We start from the raw sequence: 21,339 nt of genomic DNA, 5'->3' as shown, positions 1-21,339 counted from the left end.
AGGTGGGCAGATAATCTGAAGTCGGGAGTTTCAGACCAGCCTGGCCAATGTGGTAAAACCCTGTCTCTACTAAAACCATAAAAATTAGCCGGGCGTGGTGGCGCATGCCTGTGATCCCAGCTACTTGGGAGGCTGAGGCAGAATCGCTTGAACCTGGGAGGTGGAGGTTGCAGTGAGCTGAGATCACGCCACTGCACTCCAGCCTGGACGACAGAGCGACACACCGTCTCAAAAAAAACAAAAAAGGGCTGGGCGCACAGTGGCTCACGCCTGTAATCCCAGCACTTTGAGAGGCCAAGGCGGGTGGATCACAAGGTCAGGAGATCAAGAGGTCAGGAGATCAAGACCATCCTGGCTAACATGGTGAAACCCCGTCTCTACTAAAAATACAAAAAATTAGCTGAGCGTGGTGGCACACACCTGTAGTCCCAGTTACTCGGGAGGCTGAAGCAGGAGAATCGCTTGAACCTGGGAGGCGGAGCTTACAGTGAGCTGAGATTGCACCACTGTACTCCAGCCTGGATGACAGAGCGAGACTCCATCTCAAAAGAAAAAAAAAATCTACGAAAATAAAAATGTATAACTATAATGTATCCATTTTATATCAGGGACTTGAGCATCCCTGGACTTTGGCAGCTATAGGGTGCCCTGGAACAAATACCTATCAGATACCAACAGATGACCATCATCAACTCTGATGTGCTCATCCCTCCAGTGATCGACATGTGACCAGTGCTGTCTCATCTGTACCCACATGGTCCCATATGTTGACACAAATCTCAACTTCCTTTTTGCATCAATACCTCAGTTATACCATAGGTAACACCTCACCACAACCCTAGCCAGTAAGTGTGGCCATCGTCCCCACTGTACAAAAAAGTAAAGGTCCCTAGTGGGGAGAGGAGAGTTGCGGTGCAGCAAGACTACAAGCCAGATAAGTACAATTCCACAAGGTTACCAGCTTGCCCCTAAATGAAACGGAAGCTCACGGAGTGTCTATACTGCCAGGCTGGGAGGGGCTTGGGCTCCCTGACACTTCTCCAACAACTGCTGTGATTGCCCAGCCTTCCTCCATTTGTTCCTTCAGCTCATTTGTTCACTAAACATTCACCAAGTGCCTGAACTGGTCCAGGAACACCATAGTGAGCCACAGTGACAGCCTCTACCTCTTCATGGGGCTGCACCCTCACTGGGGTCACCAGTGTCACAGCCCAACACAGGCTAGGAAGCTGATGGCATGGATCACAGCCTGCCTGACTTCCCAAAGAGGAGGTAAGTTTGATATATCCCACCGTCCTGTTTTGCCAGGGTATCGCCCCCTGGGCCTGCCCTTTAGGAGTTAGGACGTCCTCACTTACAATGCCAGAATTCAAACTCAAACTGGCATAAGCAAAAAAAAAAAAAAAAAAAAAAAAGAGGGAGGATGGCAGAATGCATTGTTCCTGTAATGGACCCCGAAGCCCAAGGGACTTGGGCTCTCTCCACCTCTTGGCTTTGTTTTTCTCTCTGTATTGGCTTCATTTTCCAACACGCTGTCTTCCTGGGTAGGGAGGCAATAGCAGAAGTCTCAGTTTGGCAACCCCAGCAGAAAAGTGTTCCCACATTCCTTGCCATGACAGTTGTCAGAATCAAAATGGAGTCACTTGTGTTAAAAAACAAAAAACAGAGCTGGGGAAGGCTGTAAAGGGAGGGTTCTTGTGCACAAATGCTTGGCAACAAAAACTGCAGAAACCACAGCCTTACACAGAAAAAAAATACTGCGAGGACATCTGCCCAGCAACTTTTTGAGATGGAGTTTCACTCTTGTTACCCAGGCTGAAGTACAGTGGGGCGATCTCGGCTCACTGCAACCTCCACCTCCTGGGCTCAAGCAATTCTGCCTCAGCCTCCCAAGTAGCTGGGATTGCAGGTGTGCACCACCACACCCAGCTAATTTTTGTATTTTTAGTAGAGACACGGTTTCACCATGTTGGCCAGGCTGGTCTTGAACTCCTGACCTCAAGTGATCCACCTGCCTCAGCCTCCCAAAGTGCTGGGATTAAAGGCGTGAGCTACCGTGCCCGGCTGACTTTATTTATTTTTTTTTTTTCTGAGACGGAGTCTTGATCTGTCACCCAGGCTGGAGTATGGTGGCACAATTTTGGCTCACCACAACCTCCGCCTCCTAGGTTCAAGCGATTCTCCTGCCTCAGCCTCCTGAGTAGCTGGGATCACAGGCATGCGCCACCACGCCTGGCTAACTTTTGTGTTTTTTAGTAGAGACAGGGTTTTACCTTGTTGGCCAGGCTGCTCTTGAACTCCTGACCTCAGGTGATCCACCCGCCTCAGCCTCCCAAAGTGCTGGGATTACAGGCGTGAGCCACCGCACCTGGCTGAGCAACTTAACCCTAACCCTGTCCAACCTCAGACTGAGGTCACCCTTGTTATCGATCCTTGTAGCCAAGGAGAATTATCTCAAAACAATTAGGTGATCCTCTTCACTTTTCCTTGAAAAACCTTTGCCTTCTTTTGCCTCCCTGTATACGCACACAGTTTATCATACGGTTTACCATGGCACACGCATTCCCACTGCAACGCATTCCAGAATAAATATCATTTTCTCTTATCATCACTAGAGTCAGAAGTGGGACCTACAGCTGGGCACGGTGGCTCACACCTGTCATCCCAGCACTTGAGAGTCCAAGGCAGGAGGATCACTTGAGCCCAGGAATTTGACACCATCCTGGGCAACACAGCAAGACCCTGTCTCTACAAAAAAAAAAAAAAAAAAAGTTAATTAGCCAGGTGTGGTGGTGCACACCTGTAGTCCCAGCTACTAGGGAGGCTGAGGTGGGAGGATGGCTTGAGCCCAGGAGGTCAAGGCTGTCTCAAAAAAAAAAAAAAAAAAAAGAAAGAAAGAAAAAAGAAAAGAAAAAAAGAAGTGAGACCCGAAACAAAATCACCTTTAAAAGGAATTGGGGCTGGGCACGGTGGCTCATGCCTGTTATCCCAGCACTTTTGGAGGCCAAGACAGGAGGATTATTTGAGCCCAGGAATTCAAGGCCAGCCTGGGAAACAGAGTGAGACCCTGTTTCAAAAATAAAAATAAAAATAAAAAATAAAATTAAATAAATAAAACTAAAACACTGGTATGTAGAGGCGCCTAACTTCTCTATCTGCTTTGCTTTTCTTCCTCCTCTCTGCTGACTCTGAATCTGTTGGCTTTTTCTTCTTCTTCTTTTTTTTTTTTTTTTTTGAGACGGAGTCTTGCTCTGTCACCAGGCTGGTGCGATCTCGGCAACCTCTGCCTCCCAGGTTCAAGCAATTCCACTGCCTTAGCGTCCCGAGTAGCTGGGACTACAGGCATGCACCACCACGCCTGGCTAATTTTTTGTATTTTATCATGTTGGCCAGGATGGTCTCGATCTCCTGACCTCGTGATCTGCCTGCCTCGGCCTCCCAAAGTGCTAGGATTACAGGTGTGAGCCACCGCACCTGGCCTTTTTCTTCTTCTTCTTCTTCTTATTTTTTTTTTTTTGAGACAGGGTCTCACTCTGCCACCCAGGCTGGAGTGCAGTGGTGCAGTCTCAGCTCACTGCAGCCTCAACCTCCTGGACTCAAGCGATCCTCCCACCTCAGCCTCTCGAGGAGTTGGGAACACAGGCACCTGCCACCACGCCTGGCTAATTTTTGTAGAGATGGGGTTTCATCATGTTGTTCAGGCTGGTCTCTATCTCCTGAGCTCACATGATGCACTCATCTTGGCCTCTCGAAGTGCTAGAATTACAGGCATGGCCACCATGCCCAGCCAGCTTCTTCACTTGTATTAAGATAATTTCACCCTGGGCGACCTGATAAGACCCCAACCCTACATTAAAAATACAAAATGGTAGCTAGCGTGGAGGCACACGCCTGTGGTCCCAGCTATTTAGGAGGCTGAGGTGGGAGGATCACACCACTGCACTCTAGCCTGGGCGATGGAGTGAGATCTTGTCTCAAAAAAATAAAAATAAAAAAAGATAATCTACTACTGGTAATTTCAAAAGCTGTTTATAACTTTTCCTTAGGGCATTTCTGCCAAGAAAAAGAAAAACAAAAAGGGGGTGCTTTCAAATTACAACAGCTCCATGGCAACCAACAACCTAGCCTTGTACACTTAGGAGTCATTCCTTTCAGAAACGTGTATGGAGGTTTGCCTGGCTGACAATTGCTTAGGGTGACGGAACAGTTAATCAAAAGATTGATAGTCTAAAAAGGAAAAAACTAGATCAACGTTTGTGAAAGTTAGGTTCTCAGATCAAACAGGTCAAACTCTTGAGCACACAGCAATCACATAAGGTATCTCTGTCCAGCATAAAAATTTTACTTTGTCTGTCATGTACAATCCAGAAAAAGCTGAGGAAAAAAACAACTGTAAATATCTTTTTGAAAAGTGCTTCTCCACCTGTGCTGACTAATCAAGCAAACCAGGTTGGCAAATTAAAAGATGAATTGGTTGCTGAAATTCAAGGCCACTGGAAATTCTGTTTTTCTCATACGATTCAGCCAGTCCTAACTGAAATGTGAACATTTGAATATTTAACCTCTAAACTCATTTGATACGGAAAAAAAAGGATTTTAAAAAGATACTTTAAAGCAAACTGCTGTAGACGCTGCTTTACCCAAACTTTTGATCTTCAGCCTTCATAAGATTACCTATAGGGTCAAATAATGCTCAGCCACACGAACAGGTCTCATTTTGTCAGAAATTGGATGCAACAGTCCTTTTATAAACTGGCAAGTGTATATTACTATATTGTACTGTCTCATGACAAAAATTTCAAAATGAAAGCCAGGGAATCTGTTTCTATGTAATCATGTTGTCCGTATGTTTTCACATTCTGTGTAATATTTTCTACCAAAATATATGAAAAATATCTAATTAATTAAAGGGAAAAATTAAGGGCATTAATTACTTTATCAAAAATATAGTAATTAGGTGGGCATGGTGACTCATGCCTGTAATCTCAGCACTTTAGAAGGCTGAGACAGGTGATGACTTAAGCCCAGGAGTTCTAAAACTAGCCTGGGCAAGCCAGGCGCGGTGCTTCACGCCTGTAATCCCAGCACTTTGGGAGGCCGAGGCGGGCGGATCACGAGGTCAGGAGTTTGAGACCAGCCTGCCCAACATGATGAAACTCCGTCTCTACTAAAAATACAAAAATTAGTCTCTACTAAAAATATAAAAGGTACAAAAGTTAGGAAAAAAAAAAAAAAACTAGCCTGGGCAACATAAGGAGACCCCCATCTCTACAAAAAAAAAAAAAAAATAGCCAGTGTGGTAGTGCGCACCTGCAGGCCCAGCTACTCAGCGAGCTCAGGTAGGAGGAGAGGATTGCTTGAGCCCAGGAGGTTGAGACTGTAGTGAGCCATGATGGCACCATTGCACTCCAGCCTGGGCGACAGAGTGAGACCCTGTCTCAAAACCAGTGGTTCATGCTTGTAATCCCAGCTACTTGGGAGGTGGAAGCATGAGAATTGCTTCAACCTAGGAGGTGGGGGTTGCAGTGAGCTGAGATTGCACCACTGCACTCCAGCCTGGGCAACAGAGTGAGGCTCTGTCTCAAAAAAAATCTGTAGCTAGGACTACAGGTGCGCACCACCATGCCTGGCTATTTTGTTTGTTTGTTTGTTTTTTTAGTAGAGACGGGGTTTCACCGTGTTAGCCGGGATGGTCTCGATCTCCTGACCTTGTGATCCGCCCGTCTTGGCCTCCCAGAAAAAGTTGTTTCTAAAGGAAAAACACTAAAATATGCCTGTTACTAGATTGCAGCCCTTTGCATTGTTTCTTATCTACCTGAAGACGGGACTAGACCTCAAATCCTCCTAATTTCCTCTAATATTTGGCTAAAACTCTCCAACTAAGAAAAAAACTGTTATGTTGCTAAAGGCCTTGAAGCTGAAGCTAGAAAACTTAGTATAAATATCAAGGGACAAGTCTCATGCTTGATGTATGGGTCACACAGGAAGTTCTCCAAACCACCTGATGCCATAACCAGAGACATTCAAACTGCAAACCAGAACAAGAAGTTGAGAGCTTCGGCTGGGCACGGTGGCTTCACGCCTGTAATCCCAGCACTTTGGGAGGCCGAGGTGGGCGGATCACTTGGGGTCAGGAGTTCAAGACCAGTCTGGCCAACATGGTGAAACCCCATCTCTACCAAAAATATTTTTTAAAAATTAGCCGGGTGTGGTGGCACGCACCTGTAATCCCAGCTACTCGGGAGGCTGAGGCAGGAGAATTGCTTGAACCTGGGAGGCGGAGGTTGCAGTAAGCCAAGATCATGCTGCTGCACTCCAGCCTGGGTGACAGAGCGAGACTCCATCTCAAAACAAAAAGAAGTTGAGAGCTTCACCCATCAAAATGAAAATCTTGTCACTCTTAATTTTTCCTTTCTTATGTCTGTCTTTTCGTTGACAGGATAATGGTGTAATTGAAATTGCACAATCAATAGCTTCTGTCAGTAATCTCACAGAACCTGACCTAAGAGATCCTTCAGTATCTGTTGGTTAAATCAGGAAATATCTGTTCTATTGCTAATAGCACATGCTGAACCTGGATAAATTCCCCTGGGGAACTTGAGGCCCCCATATACACGAAATTACAAAACATAGGTTATAACAGGTCACATAGGTTATAATGGGTCTCACCTAATTCCTCATGGTCATTTGATTTATTCACTTGATTGCCTTTAAGCCTAGGTTCATAGCTCAAAACCATTATGAAAACTGGGGGTATCATATTACTACTAATATTAATTTGTATTTTCCTTTTGACAATTTGTACTTGTTACTTGTGAAACTTCTGCGGAAGTACAGCTGCTAACAGAATATGCTGGCACGGGGCTTCCAGATGATGGCCCAAAGACCACGGAACAGAAAAAATTGAACTTGATGGACTTCAGGTACACTTAGTCTGAGTGCAACTCTCTCCAAATTTCCATTGTCGCTCAGATGTGCCTAAAGGGGTTTTGACACTGACTCTTAGTTGTCAATCACTCCCTCTTATCTGGTCCATCCCAGCACTGAGGGACAATCCAAACCTACTGCTTTTGAAGAAAGATCCCGATCAAAAAGGGGAAATGTGAAAGTTGCCAGAAGCAAAATGGAGTCACTTGTATTAAAAACAAAACAGGTGTGGTGGCTCGCGCCTGTAATCCCAGCACTTTGGGAGGCTGAGGTGGGTGGATCACTTGAGGTCAGGAGTTTGAGACCATCCTGGCCAACATGGTAAAACCCTGTCTCTAGTAAAAATACAAAAATTAGCCAGGCATGGTGACGCAGGCCTGTAGTCGCAGCTACTCAGGAGGTTGAGGTGGGAGAATTGCTGGAACCTGGGAGACGGAGGTTGCAGTGAGCCAAGATCGCACCACTGCACTCCAGCCTGGGTGACAAAGTGAGACTCTGTCTCATAAAAAAAAAAAAAAACAAAAACCCTGCCAGGTGTGGTGGCACATGCCTGTAGTCCTAGCTACTTAGGAGTCTGCAGCAGGAGAATTGCTTGAGCCCAGGAGTTCTGGGCTGTAGTATGCCATGCCGATCAGGTGTCCACAAAAAGCTCAGCATCAGTATCCTGGGAATGGAGGACCACTAGGTTGTCTAGGGAGGAATGAACCAGCCCAGGCTGGAAATGGAGCAGGTTAAAACTTCCATGCTAGGCCAGGTGCGGTGGCTCACCCCCGTAATCTAGCACTTTGGGAGGCTGTCGTGGGAGGATCCCTTGAGCCTAGGAGTTCGAGATAAGCCTGAGCAACATAGGGAGACCCTGTCTCTACGAAAAAAAAATTTTTTTTTTTTTTTCTTTTTTTTGAGACAGAGTCTCGCTGTCGCCCAGGCTGGAGTGCAGTGGCGCGATCTCGGCTCACTGCAGGCTCCGCCCCCCGGGGTTCACGCCATTCTCCTGCCTCAGCCTCCCGAGTAGCTGGGAGTACAGGCGCCCGCCATCTCGCCTGGCTAATTTTTTGTATTTTTAGTAGAGACGGGGTTTCACTGTGTTAGCCAGGATGGTCTCGATCTCCTGACCTCGTGATCCGCCCGCCTCGGCCTCCCAAAGTGCTGGGATTACAGGCGTGAGCCACCGTGCCCGGCCTCTACGAAAAATTTTTAAAAATTAGCCAGGCATGGTAGTACACACCTGTATTCCTAGCTACTGGGGAGGCTGAGGCAGGAGGATCACTTGAGTCCAGGATTTCTGGGCTGTGGTATGCTATTCTGATCTGGTGTCTTCACTAAACTCAGCATCAATATGGTAACTTCCTGGGAGCAGGAGACCACCAGGTTTCCTAAGGAAGGGTGAACCGACCCAGCTCAGAAACAGAGCAAGTAAAAACTCCCATGCTGATCAGTAGTGGGATCGCTCCACGAAAAGCCACTGCACTTCCAGCCAGGGTCACATAGCAAGACCCCACCTTAAAAAAAAAAAAAACCTGAAAACCACAGCTGGGGAAGGCCATGAAGGGAAGGTTCTCATGTGCGATGCCTGAAAGCAAAACCCATCATGAGACTCTGCAAAACACTTCTGTGAAGACATCTACCCAGCAACTGCCTGTCCAAACTCGGACTGATGCCACCTTCGTTATTCATCCTTGTAGCCAAGGATAATTACCTGAAAATAATTATGTAATTCTCATTTTTTCTTTAAAAACTTTTCTCGGCCGGGCACAGTGGCTCACACCTGTAATCCCAGCACTTTGGGAGGCTGAGGAGGGCGGATCACCTGAGGTCGGGAGTTCAAGACCAGTCTGACCAACATAGTGAAACCCCGTCTCTACTAAAAATACAAAATCAGCCGGGCATGGTGGCGGATGCCTGTAGTCCCAGCTACTCGGGAGGCTGAGGCAGGAGAATCGCTTGAACCCAGGAGGCGGAGGTTGCAGTGAGCCGAGACCACGCCACTGCACTGCAGCCTGGGCAACAAGAGCCAAACTCCATCTCAAAAACAAACAAACAAACAACAAACAAAAAAACCCCTTTGTGAGCCTGCTGCAATGGCTCCTGTTTGTAATCCCAGCACTTTGGAAGGCCGAGACAGGAGAATTGCTTAAGCCCAGGAGTTCAGGACCAGCGTAAGGCAACATGGTTAAACCCCATCTCTACGAAAAATACAAAAAGATTAGCCAGGCATGGTGGCACATGCCTGTAGTCCCAGCTACTCGAGGGGGCTGAAATGGAAGGGTCACCTGAGTCCAGGAGGTGAAGGCTGCAGTTAGCCAGTATCACACCACTGCACTCCATCCTGGGCAACAGAGTGAGACCCCGCCTTAAAACAAACAAACAAACAAAAACAACAACAAAACCCTTTTTCTCCCTTCACCTCCCTGAATATACAGTTTACTATGGCACACACATTCCCATTGCAGTACCCATTCCAAATAAATACGATTTTCTTTGAGTCTCCCTCTCTGTGACTTGGGATGGCATTCCCAATACTTCAGTACAAGTCCCTGGGGACTAACACTCATTGGTCCAGATTGGATTACGGCATTATGTTTTCATCACTCTGAGTGGCTGGCTGGTTACACCTGGTTATGTGCCCACTCCAGGGCCCAGCGTTGGGGATCATCCACACGCAAACCATGTGTACTGAGAGTGGAGGAGGGATGGTTCCCCCAAAGAAAACTAAGGTGCTGCAACCTGATGCTGGGCAGGCAAAAGTGACAGGTGTCATGACACTTCCCTGTGGATACTCAATGTACCTCATACTTACACTAGCATATGCCTTCCATGCCTTTTTAATTTTTTTTAAAATCTGTTTATGTAGAAATAGGGTCTTCCCATGATGCCCGGGCTGGTCTCAAACTCCTGGGCTCAAGCAATCTTCCCTCCTCAGCCTCCCAAAATGCTGGGATTACAGGTATGAGCCACCTCACCTGGCCTCCTTATTTATCACATACTCTTTCTGGGCCAGGCACGGTGGCTCATGCCTGTAATCCCAGCACTTTGGGAGGCCGAGGTGGGTGGATCACCTGGGGTCAGGAGTTTGAGACCAGCCTGGCCAACATGGTGAAACCCCATCTCTACTAAAAATACAAAAATTAGCTGGGTGTGGTGGTACATACCTGTAATCCCAGCTACTTGGGAGGCTGAGGTAGGAGAATCACTTGAACCCGGGAGGCAGAGGTTGCAGTGAGCCGAGATCGTGCCACTGCACTCCAGCCCAGGCGATAGAGTGAGACTCTGTCTCAAAAAAAAAAAAAAAAAATACTGTTTCTGGAGGTCCCTGCCTCAAGAGCAGAGGTAGGCACACCTCTCAGGGTCACCACTGTGACCTTATTACATAGTACCTAGCAGGCCTCCCATCTGAAATGTGTTGATGTTGTTTCAGCTGTTGCTATCATTTGTTGCATCTGTTTTTTTGGTCCAGATGACTTCTCTTTGGGCACTAGATCCTCACCTCTTCCTCCTTCTCTTCTAAGGTAAATTATTATTATTATTATTATTATTATTATTATTATTATTATTATTTTGAGACAAGGTCTCACTTGGTTGCCCAGGCTGGAGTGCAGTGGCGCGATCTCAGCTCACTGCAGCCTCCATCTCCCCGGGTTCAAGCGACCCTCCCACATCAGCCTCTCGAGTAGCTGGGAGTACAGGCGCATGCCACCACACCAGGCTAATTTTTGTATTTTTTGTAGAGACAGGGTTTTGCCATGTTGCCCAGGCTGGTCTTGAACTCCTGAGCTCAAGGGATCCACCCACCTCGGTCTCCCAAAGTGCTGAGATAACAGGCGTGAGCCACCTGCACCCTGGGGTAAATTACTAATTCCCTAAACCAACTAGGAACATTCTCTTGCCTTTAATTTAGCTATTCCCTTTTCCTGCAGACAAAGCCACCAAATTCTTCATGTCAGATATCCCACCTGCCCACTTGGGCTTTTCAGGGAAGGCTGAAGTGATTGACTGCATTTGCTCTCCTTGACACTGGCTGCCAAGTGGCTAGTTCCAGGTGGGTTTCACTGACAGTGTCAGGCAGGCCCAAGAGCACAGGCAAGTGGAATACAAAAATTCACTTTTCCTTCAAGAAGGACACAACTTTTTGGTTTTCCTTCTTTGGCTTTTCCAGCTGACTCCTTTCTCCCTCTGGCCAATTTTACCCCATCCTCAGACAATCCCTACCCTTACTGCCATTTTCCAAATTGCAATCTTCAGCCCCAGCATGTGCCTAGTCCAGCCCTCTCACCTGTCCTAGTCTAAATACTGTCTACTTCCATCAGGACCCTTCAACCCCATTTGAAAGGGACAGAACAACCTTTCCAGAACACCAAGTACAAACACACAAATCGCTTCTGCCTTACTGATCCCTGGAGGCTAAAGAATGGCTGAGAGCTACGGCTGCAAATGTTTTTGGTCATCCACACATCAAACCCTTATAACAACCCTCAGCATATGTCTATTTGCTGATATTATGCGCACATACTAACTTTAACTCTGTAAAACACACACAGAAATCAACATTTTTTTTTTTTTTTTTTGAGACGGAGTCTCGCTCTGTCGCCCAGGCTGGAGAAGAGTGGCGCAATCTCGGCTCACTGCAACCTCCCCCCACCCGGGGTTCAAGAGATTGTCCTGCCTCAGCCTCCCAAGTAGCTGGGACTACAGGCACCCACCACCACGCCCGGCTAATTTGTTTGTATTTTTAGTAGAGACGCGGTCTCACCGTGTTAGCCAGGATGGTCTCAATCTCCTGACCTCGCGATCCGCCCGCCTCGGCCTCCCAAAGTGCTGGGATTACAGGCATGAGCCACCGCACCCGGCCAAAAATAAACTTTTTAAGCTGGGCATGGTGGCATGCTCCTGTAGTCCCAGCTACTTGGGATACTGAGGCGGGAAGATCGCTTGAGCCCAGGGGTTCGAGGCTGCAGTGATTATGATGGCACTACTGCATTCCAGCCTGGGTAACAGAGTGAGACCCTGTCTCTAAATAAATAAATAAAGTTTTAAAATAAATTTAAATGTCAATAAATTTATTAAAAGTATATTATTTGGCTGGGTGTGGTGGCTCACACCTGTAATCCCAGCACTTAGGGAGGCTGAGGCGGGTGGATCGTTTGAGGTCAGGAATTTGAGACCAGCCTGGCCAACACGGCAAACCCCGTCTCTACTAAAAAATATAAAAATTAGCCCGGTGGTAGTGGCGCACGCCTGTAATCCCAGCTACTCAGGAGGCTGAGGCAGGAGAATCGCTTGAATCCGGGAGGCAGAGGTTGCAGTGAGTCGAGCTTGTGCCACTGCACTCCAGCCTAGGCGACAGAGCGAGACCCTGTCTCAACAATAAATAAATAAATAAATAATAAAAACAAATGTATATTATTCCTTTGAAACATTAGAGACACGGGTGGTTTTGTTCTGTTTTGTTTTCACATCTGCAACCATGTGTCTTGTGCACCTACCCGGGGCAAATACCTCCGACTCCATCACAGTCTTTTTTTTTTTTTTTTTTTTTTTTTGAGATGGAGTCTCGCTCTGTCACCCAGGGTGGAGTGCAGTGGCGCGATCTCGGCTCAGTGCAAGCTCTGCCTCCCGGGTTCGCGCCATTCTCCTGCCTCAGCCTCTCCGAGTAGCTGGGACTACAGGCGCCCGCCACCACGCCCGGCTAATTTTTTGTATTTTTAGTAGAGACGGGGTTTCACCGTGGTCTCGATCTCCTGACCTCGTGATCCGCCCGCCTCGGCCTCCCAAAGTGCTGGGATTACAAGCGTGAGCCACCGCGCCCGGCTCCATCACAGTCTTGACGAGAGGTTGAAGTGTGCAGATTGATTCCAGTTGCACCAATAAGCTTTGGGAACATATGATCCCCCTCCACTCTGCACTTCTGTACTGTCTTCCGACCTTCTTTCTACACATTCCCATCATATTTTTCGCCAACTTTCTGCCTTCTTTCTCTTCCTTTACCACGAAGCCTCTGCACCTTGCTAGTGGCGCCAAAGTCTGGAAAAGCAGACGAATCCACTTAATGTTCCACGGTATAGAAATTGGCCTACGCTGGGCGCAGTGGCTCACGCCTGTAATCACAGAACTTTGCGAGGCCGAGGCGGGCGGCACACGAGGTCAGGAGTTCGAGACCAACCTGGCCAACATGGTGAAACCCCGTCTCTACTAAAAATACAAAAATTAGCCAGGCGCGGGGGCGGGCGCCTGTAATCTTAGCTACGCGGGAGGCTTAGAGAGGAGAATGGATTGAACCTGGGAGGCGGAGGTTGCAGTGAGCCGAGATCGCGCCACTGCACTCCAGGCTGGGTGACAGAGCAAGACTCAGTCTCAGAAAATAAATACATAAAATAGAAATAGGCGCTCGGTCAATACTTGAACGAAAGGAGGAACTCCGCACAGAGCCTGGCGTCCAGGTCGGTCAAACTCAGCCCTGGGGCCCCAGGGCTGGGCACCCTGAGCGGCAACGTGGCCAAAACCCTAACCCCGGGCTCCCAGCCCTAGCAGCAGCCCAAGGGCGTCCCAGCCCTGCTAACGTCTAACCCTCTGTCCCACTGCCTTTAGAGGTCGCAGCGTCATCGGGAATGCCTGGGGCTCCCTCCCAGGGCGGGTCGCCCCAGCGATCACAGCAGGTTCAGATGCGCTGCCAAGCGATTGGTCCAGGCAGCGCCGAGCGCCGACCAGCTCACCCGCACCGCGCCCGCGCCGCCGCGTCACTCCCAGAGACGTCACAACGGGTCGGAACCCAGTGAGCAGCCGGAGTTGAGCGGGACGCTGAAGGAGGGGCGGGGCCCTGACGCGCGGGGCGGGGAAGGGCGGGGCTTCGGTGGGGCGGGGCCCTGACAGGCCGAGCTCGCGGGCGTCTGCCGGCCAGGCAGACGCTGCAGCTGAGCTGCGCGGTGGCTGTGGCAGGTGAGAGCCTCCGGAAGGGAGGCGGCCTCTGGCCCCGACCCCGCTCCTCGATCGCCCACTCGGGCGCCCGGCCGGGCCTGGCAGGGAAGGGCCGCCGCCGCCGCCGCGCGTTTGCGAGGCCTGGCGGGGCCGCGGGGCCCAGGAATGGCGTAAGGGGCCCCCCCAGACCCCGCGACGGCCCGAGCGGGTCGCCGGCTGTGGGACGGCGGCGTACCCTTCCTTTCCTCCCTCCCAGGTTCGCGCCCGAGCTCTGCTAGCGACCCGTCCGACAACTTCCGGACTCCCAGGTAGGGAGGAGCCCCTGTTAGCACTGCCAGTTACCCCGAACACCTGGCCGTTTTGGAAGGGCCGGGACTCCCTCCCCTGCCTTGTGGGTGCATCTGCTCAAACTCTGTCGGGCCCTCAAGCAGAAATGGTGTGGGATCTGGGCCAAACCCCTCTTGGAGTGACTCAGAGCCGCCAGCCCTACTGGAGGGATGGGGCATGGGGTGGATGGCCCCTAACCTTTCCCTTCTGAACTGGTTCGTATCACCCTGGTGGCTTCAGTCCTGGTGCCTTCATCTTAGCTCCTCTACTTTGCTTCTCCCACCCCACTGGTTTTCCTGCCTCCCTCTTCAGAGGTAAGACACATGGCTGGACCAAGGCCTCCAGGGTAAGTGACCCGAACTTCAAGCCAGCAGAGGCCATGTCATCCTAAGCTAGGGATAGGGGAGGCTCGCCGGGATGAACCTTTGTCTTAACCTAACCTCTGCTCCCTACTTCTGCCTCACCCCAGTCTCAGATGATGGGAGGCCAGGGCCAAAGATGGATAGGATCTACAGAGGCAGTCCTCTTCTAGGACTGGGACACAACAGTGCATGAGGCAACTGACAGGGGTGACGTAAAGCTGTTGTGTCTCCATCCTGGTTGCCCCAGTTCTAGCAGGTGATGTGACACTACGGTGGTCGCTGCCCAAATTGAGAAGTGGAAGGGGGTGTTGCTGGCCGCTAGAAACACTCATAATTCCACTGGGAGTTTGAGGCTCTGATAGGGGCGCATGTGGGCATGCGGAGGGGCCCTGCACTCTGAGCACAGCCTCTCAGATGTAACGCAGTGGCTCTGGGAGCTCAAAGTCTCGGACCAGTGGGAGCTCTGACAAAAGGAGGAGAAACCCCCCCAGTAGACATGTGGCTCTGTCTGATCCACTCCTGCTGCCCCTTCTGGCAACTTCCCTGTGGAGGGAGGACCTGTTTCGCAGCAGGACCCTCATTGAGTCACTGTAGGGGCAGGTAGAGTGCGCCAGGGAGCCACAGCTGAATGGCACTCAAGGGCCAGCACTAGGCATTGCCTCTCCATTCCTGAGTGTGGGGCAAGGGTCCCTGCTGAGTTTTACTCTGAGCAGTGGGCTTCCAGATCCCCATGCTCCTGGGTTCTTGACTGCGCGCCCTCACCAGCTGCCTCTCTGTGTCCCTTACCTCCTCAGGGAGAGCCCTGCCATCGAGGAAGACAGCGCAGGACTGGGACCCACCCATGAACCCTTCTCAGGACAACCCAACAGCACCAGTGGGGATGCTCTCCTAAGCCGCAGAGGGCCTGGGCACGCCATCCGTCCTCCAGGAAGAGCCATGGTGTTAATGCAGGGCAAGGGCAGCTCTCAGCAGTGGCCTGGTCTGGGAGGCGAGGGTGGTGGCACAGGTCCCTTAGGCATGCTCAGAGCTGCCCTGCTGCTCATCAGCCTGCCGTGGGGGGCCCGAGGGACAGCCAGCACCAGCCTCAGCACTGCTGGGGGTCACACTGTGCCACCGACTGGGGGCCGCTACTTGAGCATTGGAGATGGCTCTGTGATGGAGTTTGAGTTTCCTGAGGAGAGTGAAGGCATCATTGTGATCTCCAGCCAGTACCCAGGCCAGGCCAACAGGACGGCGCCCGGCCCCATGCTCAGGGTCACATCCCTGGACACAGAGGTGCTGACCATCAAGAACGTGAGTGCCATAACCTGGGGAGGCGGGGGTGGCTTTGTGGTGAGCATCCACTCAGGCCTGGCTGGGCTGGCCCCACTCCACATCCAGCTCGTGGACGCCCATGAGGCCCCGCCCACACTGATTGAGGAGCGGAGAGACTTCTGCATCAAGGTCGCACCTGCTGAAGACACCCCTGCGACCCTCAGCGCCGACCTGGCCCACTTCTCGGAAAACCCAATACTCTACCTGCTCTTGCCACTTATCTTTGTCAACAAGTGTTCGTTTGGGTGCAAAGTGGAACTCGAGGTTCTGAAGGGGCTCATGCAGAGCCCCCAGCCCATGCTGCTGGGCCTCCTGGGCCAGTTTCTGGTCATGCCCTTGTACGCTTTCCTCATGGCCAAGGTCTTCATGCTGCCCAAGGCCCTGGCTCTGGGCCTTATCATCACCTGCTCGTCGCCTGGCGGCGGGGGGAGCTACCTCTTCAGCCTCCTTCTTGGAGGGGACGTCACCCTGGCCATCTCCATGACTTTCATCTCTACGGTGGCTGCCACTGGTTTCTTGCCTCTGTCTTCGGCCATCTACAGCCGCCTGCTCAGCATCCATGAAACACTCCACGTGCCCATCTCCAAGATCCTGGGGACCCTGCTGTTCATCGCCATCCCCATAGCAGTGGGCGTGCTGATCAAGTCCAAGCTCCCCAAGTTCTCCCAGCTGCTGCTGCAGGTCATCAAGCCCTTCAGCTTTGTGCTCCTCCTGGGCGGCCTCTTCCTGGCCTATCGCATGGGGGTCTTCATCCTGGCAGGCGTCCGGCTACCCATCGTACTGGTGGGTATCACGGTGCCCCTGGTTGGCCTGTTGGTGGGCTACTGCCTAGCCACGTGTCTGAAGCTGCCAGTGGCCCAGCGGCGGACGGTCAGCATTGAGGTAGGGGTGCAGAACAGCCTGCTGGCCTTGGCCATGCTGCAGCTATCCCTCCGCCGCCTTCAAGCTGACTATGCCTCCCAGGCCCCCTTCATTGTGGCGCTGAGCGGCACCTCCGAGATGCTGGCCTTGGTCATCGGTCACTTCATCTACAGCAGCCTGTTCCCAGTTCCCTGAGGGCTCTGGGTCAAGCTTTCATCAGCCCCAGCCCCCACACTCCACCAAAGTTCTCATGCACTATGCACTCAGAAAAATCCAGGCTTATTTTTTTTACTGATTTTTTATTCTCCAGCTTTCAGTGCCAAAGAGGCCAATGCTGAGTTAGGTAGGTGGGCACTGCCCAGAAAATATATTTCAATAAAAGAGAGAAGCAAGCTTGGGTCCCTTCTACTCTTTGCCCTTTGGGGCCTGGGCGTGGGGGTAGAAAGAGTGTGCTTGCTGGGTAAGTGTGGACCAGGGTGGAGGGCCAGCTTGGGTGACACGGTGACCCCTGCATAGGCTTTCTCTATCAGCCCTCCCCGGGCCTGTCCCCACTCTGGGAGAGGTGGGAGGATGAGGGCAGAGGCGTGGCCCCCCTGCCCCCTCTCAAGCCCAGTGGGGTGTTTCGCAGCCAGACCAGAAAGGAGGAGGCAGAAAAAGCCACCAGACAGGGAGCGGGGGCGGGCCGTCTGTGGGTATGCAGGGCCAGGCGCCGCCAGCAGTCCTGGCGCGTGGGGTGGTCCAGGCAGTCCGCGGGGGCGAGCGTACCTTCTGGCCCTTCCTTCTCCACGCCCCAGCTCCCACATGACGCCAACCTGGCCCCACTGGTTCCTGCTCCCAACTCCCCCGCGCTGTTGCCTTGGGAGGGGTCCGCCGGCCTGGGCGGTCGCTGCGCGTGTGCTAGGCGGGACCCCGGGGGGACTCCTCCCGGGGCGCAGTTGGGCCGGGGGGCGGGGCCGGGGCGTGGACGGGGCAGGAGGGCGGGGCCGGGAAGTGCGGGCGGCGGGCGCGCCCCTCTCGCTGCTTCCGGCGGTGGCGGGCGGTTCCAGCGCGCGCCCGGGGCGGCGGCGCGCGGCGGGGGGTGGTTGGGGTGCGCGCCGGCCCGAGTGGACGCTGTCGCGACCGCCATGCAGCTGACGGTGAAGGCGCTGCAGGGCCGCGAGTGCAGCCTGCAGGTAGGGTCCCCGGGCCGGGCCGCCGGGTCCGGCGCGCTCTCCCGCCCGCTCCTGGCAGGGGGACCGGCAGGGCCGAGGGCGGGCACGGGGCGGCCGGGCCGAGGGCTGGGAGCCGGGAGAGCTGCCCTCGGGAGCGGATGCGTGGGCTTCGCCGCCTGGGGGCCGCGGGCTCAACCCTTGCCTCCCACCCTCCGCGCGGCCAGGTGCCAGAGGACGAGCTGGTGTCCACGCTGAAGCAGCTGGTCTCCGAGAAGCTGAACGTCCCCGTGCGCCAGCAGCGGCTGCTGTTCAAGGGCAAGGCCCTGGCAGGTACCCAGGGAGAGGAGACGCCCAGGGAGCCCCGCAGGAAGCGGGACCGGGGTGCGCGGGCCGAGGCCGGCAGCCGTGTGTCGGGTCGGGGTGCCGGCGCCAAGCGCCACATGACCCCAAGGGAGGCGGCCGCATGCCTCACAGCCGGATGCCGCAGCGCTCCGCTCCCGCCGCCGAGGCGGCCTCGCTTCCCGGGCCACCCCATCGATCTGTCTTTGGCAGATGGGAAACGACTCTCGGATTATAGCATCGGGCCCAACTCCAAGCTCAACCTAGTGGTCAAACCCCTGGAGAAGGTGCTACTAGAAGAAGGCGAGGCCCAGAGGCTGGCCGACTCCCCACCCCCGCAGGTCTGGCAGCTGATCTCCAAAGTCTTGGCCCGTCACTTCAGTGCGGCAGATGCCAACAGGGTCCTGGAGCAGCTACAGAGGGTGAGAAGGGTAACCCTGGGCATCCTCTCCAGGCCCACTTGCTCCCAGCGCCTACCTCTGTTGCGGTGTATGGCCCCCACTGAATGGCAGCCCCTGAATCTTCCCGCCCTTCTCTCCCCAGGATTACGAGAGGTCCCTGGGCCGCCTGACGCTGGACGACATCGAACGGTTGGCCAGCCGCTTCCTGCACCCTGAAGTGACTGAGACAATGGAGAAAGGCTTCTCCAAATAGAATTCTCAGAGCATGGGGAGGTGCCCAACGCCAGGCTACAGGGGCATGTCGCACTAAGTGTGTTCTCCTGTTGCAGTTGGGCTCATCATAATAATAGCTGGCATGTGCCTGGCTCTGGCCAGGTGCTAGGCACTCCTCACAGCTTGACCTGGGTTTGCTTCCACACCCTCAGAAGAGGTGAGCCAGCACAGCAGAGGCACCGGCGATGAAGTGGCAGAGCCCCAGTCGGAATCCAGCGGCTTCTGAAAGTGCCTTGGTGTGAGAAGGAGGAAGGGGCCGCTTGGAGAGCTGGGCTCTCGCATGTCATGTTTAGCCCACTGAGAATATACCCTCAGGTGACTCCCTCCCGATCCTGAAAGGGAAAGCAGCTGTCACCTGACTTCTGGTGGGTCCAACATAGCCCTCAGCTTACCTCTGCAGGAGGCCAAGTGACAGCCAGCCCTGGAACCCCCCCACCCCCGCAGCTGCTGCAGCCAGTGTGCCAGTGTGCGTTCGACAAATGGAAAAGCAGGTTGGGGCCAGGGAGTCAGCAAGGCACCCCAGCTCTGTGATGTGACTTTGGGCGAGTCTCAGTGCCACTTGGTCCCCAGCCACGGACTCTATACAGTGAGGGCCACTCCCCGACCTGAGTCAGTGTCCTCTGTCCCACAGGGCCCCTCTCCCTTCTGTTCGGTAAACAAACTGAAGCCAAAAGTGAAGCCGTGGCCAAGTGTGACCCAGAGATGGGGTGTCCTGGCCCTTAGTGACACAGCTCCTCTCTGGGGCACCCTATCTGCTTGTCTCCTCCAGGAAGCGTTAGGGCTGATGGGTGACTCAGCAAGGCAGTGTCGGAGCTGGGACTGGGCGTAGGCCTTTGTCCTCGTCCCCAGCACTCGCCTCCCTGTGGAAGATGAACACATCCCAGCCACCTGTGTACAGGGGCTCACTTCGTGTGCTCCTTCTTGCCTGAGAGGAAACCTTGGGGTGCCAGGGTGGGAGCAGAAGCATGGGCTGGCTTCTGGTTCCTCCTCCTCCACCCTGCCCTGTGTGCGGGCACAAGAGGACATCTAACCACCTGCTCCTTGGAGGAGGCCCCCAGGGGTGGTAGAGGCTGGAAGGAAGCCACGGCAGGAGGACACCACTCCGGCCCTTCACCCTTGCCAAGTGAGCTGCTCACAGTGTGGTCAGGGCTGCGCGTGCTGGAGGCCCTCCTGCCTGGGCCTTGTGGGGCAAATATTGGATCCCCAGGCTGGAAAGATGGACAGAGGCCCAATGGGTGAAGGCTTTGAAGAGCACACAGAAGCCCCTGGCCCCCCACGAGAGCTAGAGAGCCATGTATGTGACTTCAAAGCCACCTATGGCAGGGACACACTTGTGAGCATGTGTGGCCTGCAGCTCAGGTGATACATTTACCAGTGTTCTTGTTTGTGTGGTGCCAGGAAATTGATTTTGGAAAGTGAAATAACATTAACGGTGAACGTGAGACTTCTACTTTTATCCAAAAGGAGCTCTATTAGCTAGGCTGTTTCTGATATCCAATCATTGGTTTAACAATAAAGGCAATTTGTTTAATCAGTTAACGGAAATTTCTTGGTTTATGAAAGTGAAAAGGCCAGTGGTATTGGCATTGGCAGCAGGTGAGCAGTTTCATCCCAGGCCACCACCTCCGAGGATGAACAGATGGCTGCCTGCAGCTTCCACGGAATCCCTCCCTCACTGCCAGAGCGTCTTCTCTGCGTAGCACCTCTGCTGTCTCAGATGCCCCCAGCAAATAAACACTCTTCTCGTTGGTCAGAACTGGATTGTGCGTCCAATCATTTTGGCTGGGGTAGGGGGTAATTCTCCGTCAGGGCTGGCTCCCTGGCGCTAGGCATGGGGCCACTTCCCTGGACACACGTGGGCTGTGCAAGGGACAGAAGGCTCTGGGGGAGGGCTGGATGAATGGATATCCTCGATGGTAGCCGCAAATGGCAGCTGTCCACTACGGGGACCATGCATGTGTCAGATCAGGGCCACCTTGCAGGTAGTGGAGGAGAGGGCTGGAGGCATCAAGACCACACAGGGAAAGCGTTTTCTAAGGCTTGGGTTAGGGAAAGCACCAGAGAGAGGAAACACTGCCGGGATGGGAGACAGGAAGTGGGGGGTCATTAGAGGACACTGGGGATTCTGCAAGAAGATGGAGCAGCCACAGGCTGCAGCCCCCCCCGCAATGCCGAGATCCTTTTACGGGGGTCAGAATGTTTACTGCAGGTGCTGCACCCCTCTGAGACAATTGTCCACCCTGAGAGTTACCACCGAGTCATCCACTGCCACCTGCCCGGTGAAGGGCCCTGAGACCCACCACCTGCCCCTCAGGGAGGGGCCTCGGGACGGTATCTGAGTCCTGCGGCCATGGTGTGACTACAATGACATCAGGAGATAGCAGCATGAGTGAAGGGCCCAGCTGGGATGAGATGCTTTTGGTGTCGTTTCCCAAGGGCCCACGGGAGGAAGAGCGGCCTCAGAGGACAGCAGCA

At 53.0% G+C, this 21,339-nt stretch overlaps 2 protein-coding genes across 4 annotated transcripts; both read left to right on the top strand.

Moving 5' to 3' along the window:
- The first annotated feature begins 13,791 nt into the window (after positions 1-13,791).
- On the top strand, positions 13,792-17,105 carry SLC10A3 (solute carrier family 10 member 3). Of its 3 annotated transcripts, XM_032757854.2 has the most exons (4): positions 13,815-13,857; positions 14,093-14,144; positions 15,320-15,818; positions 15,906-17,105. In XM_032757854.2, the coding sequence occupies exons 3-4, from the start codon at positions 15,462-15,464 to the stop codon at positions 16,893-16,895; spliced, it is 1,347 nt and encodes a 448-aa protein (XP_032613745.1). In that variant the 5' UTR covers positions 13,815-13,857; positions 14,093-14,144; positions 15,320-15,461; the 3' UTR covers positions 16,896-17,105. The 3 variants fall into 3 exon arrangements, with proteins under 3 accessions (XP_032613744.1, XP_058297802.1, XP_032613745.1); XM_032757853.2 differs by having other exon boundaries at positions 13,792-13,857; positions 15,320-17,105; XM_058441819.1 differs by adding an exon at positions 14,404-14,477 and having other exon boundaries at positions 13,798-14,144; positions 15,320-17,082.
- Positions 17,106-17,723: 618 nt separating this feature from the next.
- On the top strand, positions 17,724-20,612 carry UBL4A (ubiquitin like 4A). Its single transcript, XM_032757855.2, has 4 exons — positions 17,724-17,872; positions 18,076-18,181; positions 18,404-18,612; positions 18,734-20,612. The coding sequence occupies exons 1-4, from the start codon at positions 17,825-17,827 to the stop codon at positions 18,842-18,844; spliced, it is 474 nt and encodes a 157-aa protein (XP_032613746.1). The 5' UTR covers positions 17,724-17,824; the 3' UTR covers positions 18,845-20,612.
- The last annotated feature ends 727 nt before the right edge of the window (positions 20,613-21,339 follow it).

Source organism: Hylobates moloch, unplaced genomic scaffold, assembly GCF_009828535.3.
Source record: "Hylobates moloch isolate HMO894 unplaced genomic scaffold, HMol_V3 SCAFFOLD_7, whole genome shotgun sequence".
Lineage (NCBI taxonomy): Eukaryota > Metazoa > Chordata > Mammalia > Primates > Hylobatidae > Hylobates > Hylobates moloch.
The sequence above is the reverse complement of the archived record's forward strand: the minus strand, read 5'-3'. Positions and strand labels throughout refer to the sequence as shown.

Coding starts and splice junctions, on each gene's coding strand:
- UBL4A (XM_032757855.2), top strand. CDS start 17,825: ATGCAGCTGACGGTGAAGGCGCTGCAGGGCCGCGAGTGCAGCCTGCAG. Junction 17,873..18,075: donor GCCGCGAGTGCAGCCTGCAG/GTAGGGTCCCCG, acceptor CCGCGCGGCCAG/GTGCCAGAGGACGAGCTGGT. Junction 18,182..18,403: donor CAAGGGCAAGGCCCTGGCAG/GTACCCAGGGAG, acceptor TGTCTTTGGCAG/ATGGGAAACGACTCTCGGAT.
- SLC10A3 (XM_032757853.2), top strand. CDS start 15,462: ATGGTGTTAATGCAGGGCAAGGGCAGCTCTCAGCAGTGGCCTGGTCTG.